Genomic DNA, 13,031 nt, shown 5'->3' with positions numbered 1-13,031 from the left:
TTGCAACACATTCTTTTCTCCTGTTACAACGCATGATCATATATGCTACTCCCTTCAATCCAAAATAAGCGTCACAATTTTGAATTAAGGTTAGCTCTATCCATAATAAGTGTTGCAGTTTTAAATTAAGGTTAAACTAACCTTAGTTTGAATTAAGGTTAGCTCTATCCATAATAAGTGTTGCAGTTTTAAATTAAGGTTAAACTAACCTTAGATCAAAACTGCGACAATTATTTTGGATTGGTGGGAGTAGTTATAAAAATAAGAATTGCCCAACTCTTAACACGTCAGGGATACGTATGTTCTAGTACATTGGTGCTATATATAGCCGGCGACCCGGAGCGTTAACAGCGGCGAAGGATAGTAAATTACTAATTGCGATGTTGAACTAGTAATAACAAAAGAAAAGGCCCTGGTGAGGCTTCATCAACCATATATGTATATATATTAGGAAGGAGGGTGTTGTAGCCCCCTCCGTCGCCAGCATACTTGCTTCATACACTCAGTAGTACATGAGCTGCTGCTGCTGCTGCTGAGGGTTGACACTCTGGAAGCCCCCGTCAAAGATGGCCTGGCTGGCGCCGGCGCCCATACCCATCGCGGCCTGCCTCAGGGCGGCGTGCTGACCCATCAGGGCCTGGTTGGCAGCCATCTTGCTCAGAGCAAGGGATCGCTCGTAGGAGATGAGGTCAACTGCTGACACGCCAGGCGTGTATGGCGCTAATGCCGGAGGAGGCAGAGGCGCAGATGCTGTCCCTGGTGGAGTTGGTTTGCTTCCCCAAGAGCACTGCATGATATGGAAACTCAATCACTAAAACCCTTCTATCCTCTGTTACGTCCAAGGAACTAAGGTAACCAAGAGAACTGGAATTCATTGGTGGGGATGTCAATGTCTAAAGAGAGTACCTTGATCTGCCTCCCGCCAATAAATTGGCCATTACCCGTCTGTATTGCTTGTGCAGCTTCTTCATGGGTACTATATCTCACAAAGCCAAATCCTTTATCGCGTGTTACACGGACCTCCTCAATTGACCCAGCCCCGAGTAAATGGAAAAATCGATGCACATCATTGCTGTTGATCTAATAAACAGAATTGACAAGTTAGTGATGAGCAAACACTATGCATAACCAAAAAAGAACAATGCAAAAGAACAGGAATCATGAAAGTACATCATGGGGAAGATTGCCAACATAAACAGTTGTATACTGTGGGTTATTTTCAGGACCATCTTCATTTGCATTCTCCTTGCCAGGCTCTGTAAAACAGGAAGAATGAAATTACTTCGCTAGTCGTAGTTACCACAAAAGATTTCACAAGGTTATGTAGCTAGATTCTGCGAGAAGCAAATATTATTTTAGTTCCTATTCTGCTAAGGATTAAGACTGGAACCCAAATGTTGAAGTGGAGTTGGCAAATGTAACAGACTATGAAGTAAATTTAACTCCAAGGGTAATAGATAAAGATTAGAAACCTAAACTCCCACAATAATGATAACTAATAGTTCAACTTGTTGCTAGCCGATTGTTCCATATCATATAACCTTACTTACTTACGAAGCCTTTTATCCCAAACAAGTTGGGGTAGGCTAGATATGAAAGCCTTTCACGAGGACTTCCCAGGAGGTCACCCATCCTAGTACTATTCTCGCCCAAATGGGTTTCATACCCAAAAGACTGGCTAGTTTTTGCGTTGGCTCGCCAAGCCTACCACAACCCTTAGATATGAAACCCTTTCACAAGGACTTCCCAGGAGGTCACCCATCCTAGTACTACTCTCGCTCAAATGGGTTTCATACCCATGGGACTGGCTAGTTTTTACGTTGGCTCGCCAAGCCTATCACAACCCTCCTCCTTTACCCGGGCTTGGGACCGGCTATGCCTAGAAGACATAGGCGGAGTTCCATATCATATAACCTTAAATTAAAACAAATACCTAAGGAACAACTGCATATAGATTCACCTGATGAGCCGTTTATCAACTCCACCACACCCTTGGAGTCTGTACTTTGCTTCTCTTCACCAGCATTAGCGCCCTTCGTTGCCCAATTGCAACGAATTTGGCGGTTGCCAAGCCACTTTCCTGAACACAAGAAAAACAAACATACATTATCATCACATCACTGAAGCTGATTTGTTAACTCCAGAATTAGACATAGTTAACAATAAGCAACAGGGAGCGCACCATTCAATTCATTTATGGCAGTTTGTGCATCCTGTCAATGAATAACAAAGGAAGATGATGAATAGCAGTTCATATAAACTCAACATTAGTTCTGAGTCCAGACTAATGTTTTAAGTTGCCATGGTGACACTACCTGCTGATTCCTAAAAGAAACGAAACCAAAACCTCTGGATCGTCCAGTCTGCTGATCCCACATAACTCTAGCATCTCTGCACAAGTTACCAAGCTAAAGTGGTAAGGCAGAATATACTGTACAAATGGGATGAAGTACACAGAGTTATGTAACACTTACGAAGAGGTAGAATATGCCGAGAAAAAAGCAAACAAAGCAGCATCCGTAACCTCCGGGCAAAGATCCCCGACGAAGATGTTAAAATGACCTGCAAGAATAAACAGCCAGACCAGATCTCAGTTATAACAGTCTCACATCTAAAAGGATGCACATACACTGGAAAAAAAACAAGTATATATAATGGAACATTTAGACCATATTTCAGTACCAGACCTGATGTATCCTCTCTCTGGGTACTTGCGTATGCCCAATTGACTTTTATTGGCTGGCCAAACCTGGTTATCCAGTATTATAAGAAACGTTAATGTAGAACATGGGATACTGCATTAATATCGGTTCACAGATAATTAATATTGAAAGAAAACACTTACAGTTGTCTACCGTTGAGTGACACGATAGCAAGTGCAGCATATCTACGGTCATAATAGTCAACAAAACCAAAAGATGACTGCGAGATGATAAGAACAAAGATGGATAAAATATTAACAGAAACAATATGACTAATTCAGCATTAGCTGTTCTACAACGAATTGTAGTGGTGAACTAAGTAAATAACACAAACAAAAATGCAGCATGCTTTTTTTCAAGAGATAGAAGACGGCATCACTAAAATATCAAGTTAATAGTCCTAACAAGAGGCCAAATGAGTTATTTATCTACCTATCCCATGTGAGCATTTGTTAATTGTACACCGTCAGTCAACATCAGAAAGCTTCCTTGCAGGAAGTTGCTCAGAACTGGGTTTGATGGCATTTATCTGCCATGCCAATTCAAACAAATAGTCCAAAAAATAGTCAAAAAAAAAAGTCCAAAACAGTCCCTTACAGCTTTCACACAGTAGGGTTCTGAGATCCAAAAATAAACACTGTTAAACCAACAAATCAAACATTGACTATTGATACCATAAATCCTTCTGTCTGAGAGCATGCATTGCGGATGGCAGTCTACATCATGCCAACTGTAACACACAGCAGTATCTGATACTATTGAATAAATGCCTTAAACTTACACCAAATACAAAGTACGACGATGGCATATATTTTTAAAGAGCACAAGTTACCTTTTCTTTCCTGATGAGCTTACACCCTTCAACTGGACCAATACTCTGGAAAACTTCATGCAGTAGTGAATCTGTGACTTGAAGATGGATGTTGCCAACATACCTATTCAGAATAATAATGTTGAGTAGTGAGTAAGATAAGGAAACTAGTTAGATGCCCGTGCTACGCAACGGAATCACAAAAGATCGGGTGAGAATTGTTTACTTAAGTGTCATGATCCTACTGAACAATAAAAGACAGACATTATTCAAAGTGATGCCATATTGTTGATAAGTACACATTTAGCAAAATCAAATATGTGGATTCCGACCGATGAACCCCCTCGTCCAAGCCAAACATTTTCTTCTCAATTTTCACCTTGCAGAAAACTTGTTGTTCTGCTTATCCAGCTTCCACATTGTTGTTCCACAATCCATATTAAGGGGACAGAGAACATGTGCCAAATACAAAACCTGTCCACACACATTTGGCAATTACGACGACCCCAGCCAGCTTTTGGTTAGCACAGGATCCACCACCAGTCAGCACCCCATTAACCACTACAGCAATATTTTAGTCCCATTCGCCAAGCATAGTATGCCCTTCTTTTAGTTGTTTGCTCAAAATATTTGTGCCAAATATATTTGAATTATATGTATATAAAAGAGGTGTGTGCACATGTATGTACATAAAAAAACATTAGTATCGGACCACTTGTAACTTTCTTACATCATCAACCAGGTTTCTGCAAAGAAAATATTGATAAGAGACAAAGGAAACAAATATCCAGGATGTGGCTTAAAAATTTGGATATTTCTCCACATATGCACAACCTAAAGTCAACAGAAGCAATGAACATAGAGAAAAAATGAGACATAACTAACAAAGAAGTGACACTATCAGAAAGAAAGGAATGCAGAATTAACAGGACAAACACTGCAGCCACAACATTTTGCAATGACAATTTGCTACATGCATATGTCAATGATGAAAATGATACAATAGGCAGGTCAACAACTATGAACGGTAATAAAGCTGTTGTACTTGCGTGCTCTTGAGAAATGACACTAAAAAGGTTTCAGGTTTTGACAGGTTAACAACTATGGGCTCCAGCATGTCGCCATTGTAAGCGAAGAACCTGTAGTGCTGGCCCGTCGCATACTGATGAGGCTCCGCACGTAGAGGTCGCGCACAGCCTAGCGCCCGTCCCGGCGCCCGCTACAGCCAGCTCGTCCACTTGCTGTCGCGCTCACTGTCCATTGGGGTGGGGGTCAGGCAAAACAGCTTGGAGAATGGATGATGCAGCACAGCAGCTCGGTTGCTCGATTATTTTTCTATTTTACAGGTACAAGACACGGCCGGAGCGGACACGCTTGAGCAGGGGCGGTTGGAAGCTGTCCGCGCGGCGGGCCGTTCAAGACCTGCTTAGGACAGCAAGCACGGCTGCTTGAGAGCATGGCGGACGCTGGCGCCGTAAGGACCTGAACACCCCCAATCAATTTCCTCTGATTTCTCCCCAATCGCTGCTCCATGTCGCCAGCTGCCGACACCTTCGTTGCTCCCAGCCAACGCCTCTCAGCTGCTCCCGACCATCTGCCTTGGTCGATCTCCATCTCCTGGACACGCCATGCTGCTGCCACTCGGTAGGTGGTACGCGCCGACGAGATTGAACCAGAGCACCCGTCGGCATTGCCTCTCGGCCACCATGAAACCCGTACTGTGGTCATCTTCCCCGACCTTGACGACCGCCGCCGCACACCAGACTCTTACACAACTGCGACGACGCAAGAAGTGTGTACCCGCCACCAGCACCTCCTCAACTCCAGCACTCGCGGAAAAAGAGAGGTGATGGGCTGGCGGTGAGGAAATTTTGCGGGGTTCTAGAATAATCTGTTTCGCAGGAGAAGAAGAAACCTCTAGACTATCCGTGTTTTGGTTGTTGGCTCGGCATAACACGTCTCAGATTCAATCTCAGCCACAGATTCCAGATCGGACGGTACATATAGCCCGAAGGCAGGCACACCATCATCACCAACTCGCATTTTTTTAGAAGTACAGACGATGTGCAGTTTGATGTAAAAATAAGCAGAAGAGAACTTGATACACACCATCATCATCAGGCAGTCCTAGAACATATTCAGTTTGGAGTTTACAATAAGAGACAGAGCACACATTTTACAAAGAAGTATCGTGTTTTGTACAATTTTATATTTAATTTCAGTAAGACGGCACAAGATAACTGGAAGGTTCAAATAATTAACCACTTACACACTGCGGCATGTGCTTGAATCAAACCCAGGAGGCAGGTTCCCACTAACGATGGGCTCTATCTGCAAAATTACAGGTGTCACAAACAAAGAATACAGCCCTAACATTTTGAAAGGAAAAGAAGAGCCAAACAAACAGCAGAAGTGAAAATATGTAATATCAAAAATCAAAATCAAACAAAACAATACGAATGCAATAAGGTATGCAATGAAGACCAAGCTAGACCCCTAGTCCAGAGGACACGTGATTCAGCAACGCTGTACAGATCTACAATATGTCACTGCATGCATGATTCCCCAAATGCGCATTGCAGAAAGGCCAATGTCCACCATTTTCTGCTCATTTTAGTTTTCCTGTGGATTTCTTGCAGTTACTGAATTACGTGCAGAGACAAGCTGAAAGAAATCGCTGTACAATACTACCAACATGTAAAGACACACTTAACTGTACTCAGTGAAAGGCAGTACTTGCAGTGTTGCACTATTGGAAAATGCATCTACTTTGAACATGTTTACCAGAACTTTGCACAACTGACTCTTAGAGATGCAAACGGATTCACTAACTAGCACTTGGAACAGCTACATGTATAAGAAACCATGTCATGCAAGTATTAATACTCCCTCCGATCCATATTATTTGTCGCTCAAACGGATGTATCTAGCTGTATTTCAGTGCTAGATACATCCGTTTGAGCAACAAGTAATATGGATCGGAGGGAGTAGAATAAATGCAGTTCAGCATTAATGCAACCTATGCACTAAAACTCAAAATTGGAGTACCCTCTGGAGTCTGGACTGACAAACAGGATGAAAGAAGGAAAAGGAATGAGCATAACTATGGTACATTCACATTTCAGTCACCACTAAATGTGCACTTATTTATGATCAGAGACAACCAAAACATAACCCACATCTCTAAATGGTGACTTGTTTAGCAGTCACCAGACAAATTTCACCTGACCTTCACAGACACTGAGAGCTCATTCACAGTTCTCACTGCATATTTTCCACTTCACATTAAGAAACTAACAAGTATTTAGCACTATGACGCTTACAATAGCACATAAACTCTAGCACAAACATAATTATCTCACTATTGTCACTCATTAAACCTGCCCGTAATCTTAATTGTAAATCACAACCACATGCACCTAATTCCACGCGGCGTACTCAAGCATAACTCCTCTAAACAGTAGTAAAAAAAACAAATAATTGGTAAAGTAGCTACTTAGCTTAGAATACCAGAGAAGATGTGGAATCCACTCAGAAACGACCCGGTCTGATCAAAACCCTAATTCGACAAACAATACAAAAGACAAACTAAAGTTTTCCCCACGAGCAAGCTCACAACGAAGAGAACCAATAGACTCCCCAGAGGAACCGACGAAATAAAAATCGCAACAGTGAAGCAACCAAATCCCCACCATTTGAACCGAATAACCAAACCGAGAGACTCCAACCCTAGAACACGGAGCCATGCCAGTGAAACCCCTAGCTGTCACCGACACCGCGGGATACCCCCCCCCCCCCCAACCGACACCTCCAGAGGCCACCAACCCGGCGCAGACGAAAGCGATCGAGCAAGGAGTAACCACGGGGGAGCAAGGTAAGGAGCCCACATGCGGCGCGGCAAGGAGACCCGGGTGCGCGTGGTGCGGCGGGAACATGGGCGGCACTGCGGCCGCCGCCTGCTGCTGCTGCTGCTGGTGGTGCATGAGCAGCGCCTGCTGCATCATCTGCTGCTGCTGCTGCTGCGCCGCTACCGCCGCCGCCTGCTTCATCCTCTGCTGCATGGCGATCGATCCCCGGCCCGTAGTCCCGGGTCAGGGAGATCGATTATTAGGGTTTGGGTCGGGGATTAATCCAATCCAAACTCGACGAAGAAGGAATATCGAAATGGAAAAAAGAAAAGGAGAAGAACAAAAAAAAGGGGGGGAAAACAGAGAAAGAAAAAAAAAACAGAGAAGCCGAGGGAGGAAGTGAAGAGGAGCGAGGTGAGACCGTGAGAGTGGGGGTGGGCGAGCAGGCGAAGATTTTCTTGCGGGAAACAACATTTCCAGAACACCCCCTAAACTGTACGAGTTCGCATATAAGTTCATAGTCGAGTGGGGCATCGAAGAGAGCTCTGTGCATGACTACAGCGTGAGGTTTTCAGCTCCCTCGCCCTGGCAGCTAGGGATTTAATCTCTGCCCGGTGAAGTGATCGTGGGCGTACTTCTAGTCTCTCTGTCGACTTCGATGGCGGTAGGTTTTTCTCTCCCTCCCCAGCTTGCCGGCAGCGAGGTATAGCTTTGTTCGAATATGTGATTTATGGTGGGAGTAAATTTTTTTTTTGAAACATGGCAAAAGATTTGCCACTTTCATTCATTAAGCAGAAGAGAGTTGCCCGGTTAATTAACGGAAACCCGGGCGAAAACCGTTACAACACACGCCCTCAACAAGGCACCATCAACACACGCCGACCCCGGGGCCGCGCTCCATCCGAGCCGCCGGCTCCGTCACCCAAGCAACCCGTAGCCGACACCCTACAACCAAGACCGAAGTCGCCGCTCCGGCATCCACGCCGACCCCAAGGCCGCACACTAGGCGAGCCGCCTGCTCTGCTGCCCGAGCAACCGGAGTCGACACCCTACAACCATCTCCGGAGCCGCCGCTCCGATGTACAGACAGAAAACCTACACGCCGACCCCGAGGCCGCGCACCAGGCAAGCCGTCGGCTTCGTCACCCGAGCAACCGGAGCAGACACCCAACCACCGAATCCGGAGCCGCCGCTCCGACATCCACGCCGACCCCAAGGCCGCGCACCAGGCTGGCCAACGACACTGCCACCCACATGACCAATGCCGGCACCCCTCCATGACGACGAGATCCGGAGCCGCCGCTCCGACTTCCACGCCGGCCCCAAGGCCGCGCACCACCCGAGCCGATGACTCTCACAGGCCAATGCCACTCCAGAACGATGCCTCCAAGAAGGACCGCGACACCGAAGCGCCGCCATCATCCGCTCCAAGAACCTGGAGCAAGGGTTTCCCCCGGAGTCCGCTCCAAGAACTGGAGCAAGGGTTTCCCCCGGAGTGTGAGAGAAGAGGTCGAAGGCCCTCGAACGACGACGCCTCCAAGAAGGTCTGCGGCGCCCATAGGCGTCGCCGCCGCCGGCTTCGGCCAAGGCCGGAGCAAGGCTTTCGCCCCGAGCAGCCAAAGGAAGCCCTTCCCTCACACTGGCACACGAGAGCCACCGCCTGCCTGAACCACCACCAACCTCCAGAGCCCGGAGCCATCGATCAGAACAGCCTCGCCGCCGCCACCCGCACCACGCAGAGCCGTCGACAAGGCTATCCCATCTCCACTGTAGGAGCCAAAACTGGCCACGTCTGGTCAGATCCGAAGCCCCGTGCAACAGCAACAGCCAACCCTCCGGCCAGCACCAAGCGTCCCTGGCGCGACCGACGGCTGACGCACTGCCGCAGAGCACCGACGCCCCCGAGCTCCAGCCATGGCGCTGCCCACGTAGCCACCACAGCCGCCGTTGCCAATGAAGAGGTCCGGGGCCGCCGCCCCGGCGTCCAAGCACCACCCGCCATCACGCTCTCAGATCCGCCCCGCTGCAGCCGAAGCACATCCCCACACGCTCGCCCCACGTCGTCGGACCCTGCCCACGACCCCAGGAGGCAGATCCGCGCCGCCGGCCTCAAGAGCGTCCGCGCCGCACCTCCATCGCAGCCACCCGCGAGCAGATACACGCCCGCCCGCCTCCGAGGGCCACAGCCCGCACCTCCCGCGGAAGCCACCGCGAGGGCCAACGGCGAGCAGCAGAAGCCGCCCGCCTCACGCAGCCACCACGCACAGACAGAGCCGCCTGAGCGCCGCCAGGGGCCAGATCCACGCCGCCGGAGCCGCCGTTGGCTTGCAGCACCCGAGCCCCGACCACCACCTGCGCGTGTGGGGAAACAAATCCCGCCGCCACCGGCCGCCTGGGGGCTTTGCCCGCTGGCGTGCGCCGGCGACGGCGAGAGGGTGGGAGGGGATGGGGAGTAGTGGTGGCGCCGGCTGGTGGGAGTAATGAAAATAGTATGTTGGAACTGTTGCGACATGGCTAGTACAGTGACAATAAGGGTTCTTTTGAATATCCAAAAGCAGTGGGACCGGATGTGTTTTTTCTGTCTGAATCACATCTGAACACAGTTAGGGTGGAAAAGTTGATGAGAAAATTAAAGATGGATCATGTTGAAGTGGTAGAGAGTGTTGGGGCTAGTGGTGGTCTCTTACGCCTTTGGCGCAACCCTTTGTGTGCTAGAGGTGATGGGCAAAACCAAGAATGTTATTGATGTAAAGGTGGGAACTTCCCCGGATGAAATTTGGAGGCTAACGGGTTTCTATGGAGAACCAAGATGGGAAGACAAAACTCGGACATGGGATTATCTTCGGGACCTATACCAGGCATCTCTCCCCTAGGTTGTTATAGGCGATTTTAATGAGATTTTGTACTCCCACGAGAAGGAGGGTGGTGCTCCTCGTCCAGTCCGTATGATGCAAAACTTGAGAGACACTCCAGTTGATTGTGAGCTAGATGACATGGGCTTCACCGGCTGGCAGTTTACTTGGAGGCGGCGATGTATTAGGGAATGTCTAGATCGTGTAGTGTGTAACGAAGGATTTCATGGCTTGTTTGTTAATGCAATTATTACCAATGCACCACACTTGAAGTCTGATCATCGGCCATTAGTTTTGGAGGCTGAGGGGGATTCGAACATCATTCGACAGCAAGGACAGCGGCATCAGCAGTTTGAGGCATGTTGGTTTAAGGACGATGGAATGGTTGATAGGGTGACTGTGCATGGTCGCGTACCCTAGGCAATCTACCTTTTGTAGAGCGAACAACAGGAGTCCATAAAGAACTTCATGACTGGGATAGAACAGTGTTGAGATCCCTTAGCGTCGCTTGAAAAATCTAAAGGATGAGTTGGAAAAATTGCGATCGGGCCCTCTCATTGACGAGTCGATGGATCAGCAAAGGCATTTGCTAACTGAAATCGAGGAAGCTATGGAAAAGGAATAAATTTATTGGGTCCAGAGGGCTCACGCGAACTGGCTCAAGTTCGGTGACTAGAACACAAACTTTTTCAATAATTTTGCTTTAGCAGGAAAAAAGAGGAATTTTATTCGACGCCTCATGGATGCTAATCATGATTAGAAGGAAGATAATGAGGCCATGAATGAGGGTGTCCCAAATTGTGGGGTCCTCGGGCTGCCAGCCTATCTTTCATGGGCCGGACTGGCAGGATGCTCGTGATTCATCAATGGAAGGCTAGAGTACAGGCGACCCCGTGCTCCAGAAGGAAACCTTCGAAGACTTGGCGTATCCTCAAAGTCTAGTTAGAGTAATCAGCATGTTTATCCCCGGATGGTAACCAACCATATGTAACCGTAGGTACCCCTGGTGTAGCACCACTACAAGAAATATGTCAACTAGTGACTTTCTGTCAGTGACCCTGGAAGAATTGGTCATAGATATATGACCATTTCAGACAAATTGGTCAAAAGCTGTTCGGGAGGCTCCAAACCCTAAACTATAACGACCATTTTGGTCAGAAAGGTCGTAATTTCCTTACACGAAATGGTCATAAAGCAGATAGCATTGGTCCGCTGCCTTATTTCTAGCTGATCATGACCAATATAGATGGTCATAACCTTGTAAATTGTGGTGGGTTGTTATGACTAGGCGCCACCTCATCGGTTTTGCCTATGTGTCATGTCCATGTGGCAGTTTTTGCCCTAGGTTGTGAAGCAACCTATATTTCTGTCATTCCCAAAATTCCTAAAAAATCTCATAAATTCTTTGGGTCATATCTTCGTCAAATATGTAAAAAAAACCTTCCTTGACTAGTTCAAAAATAATTCAAAAATATTTATTTTCCTGTTCTGTTCAAAAAAACACTTTGTGAAGGAAGTACCACTTTGGCATGTCCAAATGGTATCCATTTTCTATAGTGCTTTCCTATGCCCAAATAACCATCCTCCACCAAATGCCAGCTCAATCCATTCATTATTTTGAGCCCAGCTTCAACATTTGTATTTATGTCCAGTGTGGTACTTTGCAAAGCAAGTACCACCTAGGCTCCTCCTTTTGAGCTGAAAATTTGTGAAGATGGTCTTCTTAGTAACTGATCATCCTTAGCCAAAACTCACGCCCATTAGCCATGTGCATTTCTCATACCGCTAATCAAACACTTGGCTGCTTATTCATGTTGTTTGAGCATCGATCGGTCTCCTCGTGAGAATCTTATGTTGTGATTTTCTTCCTAGAACCTACCTGGACATGCCTAGGCCACCCAGAACATATGGCAATGCCACGGTCACGCGGTGACCACGCGGCGGGCATGCGAGTTTACGCGCTCTAGAGTTGGGGCCCTCGGCCACCATCCAAACCTCGACGTATCGCCACCAAACCATGTATTTATGGTTAAATAGGTACTTCTGTAACTAGAAATGATTTTTGGAAAAATAAATAGCAAACTATGAGGCAGCTGCAGTTCAAATTTGACCCGCTTCCTACTGAATCGGCGGGAATTTGTCTTTTTCACCAGAGGTGGATCAAAACTTTTTACACCTAACCATTTTATCAATTGTGCATTAAACATGGCCTAGTATTTTATAAAAATGATTTGGTCCATTTTTTCAACAATTATTTGGTAGTTCCTTCACAAAAAAACCTCATTTCGGGCACTCGAAAAATGGAAAATGAAATTTCTATGCAAAGAAAATGAAAACTCCCTTAGGCAGCATTGTTTGGAATTCCAAGATGCACCCTTGTGCACAATATGAGATCATTTGAACAAACTATGCCATGAATGTGGCCATAAGATTGATCATTTGGCTTGAAAGCCATGAATCTTCACGCATGATAGCTCATTTTTTAGAACACTTTTTAAAAATAATTTCCGTATTACAAGTTTATTATTTTTCCTGGAAACTTGGTCACATATATGACACAATGCGAAGGTTTTCCATTTTTTTTGATTTTTTTGATTTTTTTATGCCCGTTTCAAAATGCGGTCAAAACGGCGGGCTTGATCGTTCCTAGCTAGTGGTTGAATCTTGGAAAACTTTTGGTGTTTCTATGATGAAATGGATACTTATGTACCTATAAATGATTTGTGGAAAAAATAAAGAGCAAACTATGAGTGTGCGGATCCAATGGGTTCGAGAGCTATGTATAATACATATCGTCATCGAACGTTAAGCGTGCGGA

At 46.5% G+C, this 13,031-nt stretch overlaps 1 protein-coding gene and 1 pseudogene across 1 annotated transcript; both read right to left on the bottom strand.

The window, feature by feature from the left end:
* Positions 1-256: 256 nt before the first annotated feature.
* LOC123091845 (oligouridylate-binding protein 1B) lies at positions 257-7,781 on the bottom strand. Its single transcript, XM_044513447.1, has 12 exons — positions 7,401-7,781; positions 5,783-5,844; positions 3,535-3,637; positions 2,846-2,922; positions 2,688-2,749; positions 2,475-2,562; positions 2,316-2,391; positions 2,183-2,213; positions 1,961-2,080; positions 1,171-1,256; positions 907-1,080; positions 257-787 (listed from the first exon to the last, which is right to left on the bottom strand). The coding sequence occupies exons 1-12, from the start codon at positions 7,572-7,574 to the stop codon at positions 503-505; spliced, it is 1,338 nt and encodes a 445-aa protein (XP_044369382.1). The 5' UTR covers positions 7,575-7,781; the 3' UTR covers positions 257-502.
* A 722-nt stretch (positions 7,782-8,503) lies between these two features.
* On the bottom strand, positions 8,504-9,277 carry LOC123090062 (uncharacterized; annotated as a pseudogene).
* Between the last annotated feature and the right edge of the window lie 3,754 nt (positions 9,278-13,031).

This window comes from Triticum aestivum, chromosome 4B (assembly GCF_018294505.1).
Source record: "Triticum aestivum cultivar Chinese Spring chromosome 4B, IWGSC CS RefSeq v2.1, whole genome shotgun sequence".
Lineage (NCBI taxonomy): Eukaryota > Viridiplantae > Streptophyta > Magnoliopsida > Poales > Poaceae > Triticum > Triticum aestivum.
Note: the sequence above shows the minus strand (reverse complement) of the source record. Positions and strands in the feature narration are given on the sequence as shown.

Excerpts from the sequence above, each read along its gene's own strand:
- LOC123091845 (XM_044513447.1), bottom strand. The coding sequence starts at position 7,574 with ATGCAGCAGAGGATGAAGCAGGCGGCGGCGGTAGCGGCGCAGCAGCAG. Across the intron at positions 2,750-2,845 it reads TCACTCAACGGTAGACAACT|GTTTGGCCAGCCAATAAAAG; the intron begins GTAAGTGTTTTC and ends CTGGATAACCAG. Across the intron at positions 2,081-2,182 it reads TGCCATAAATGAATTGAATG|GAAAGTGGCTTGGCAACCGC; the intron begins GTGCGCTCCCTG and ends TCTTGTGTTCAG.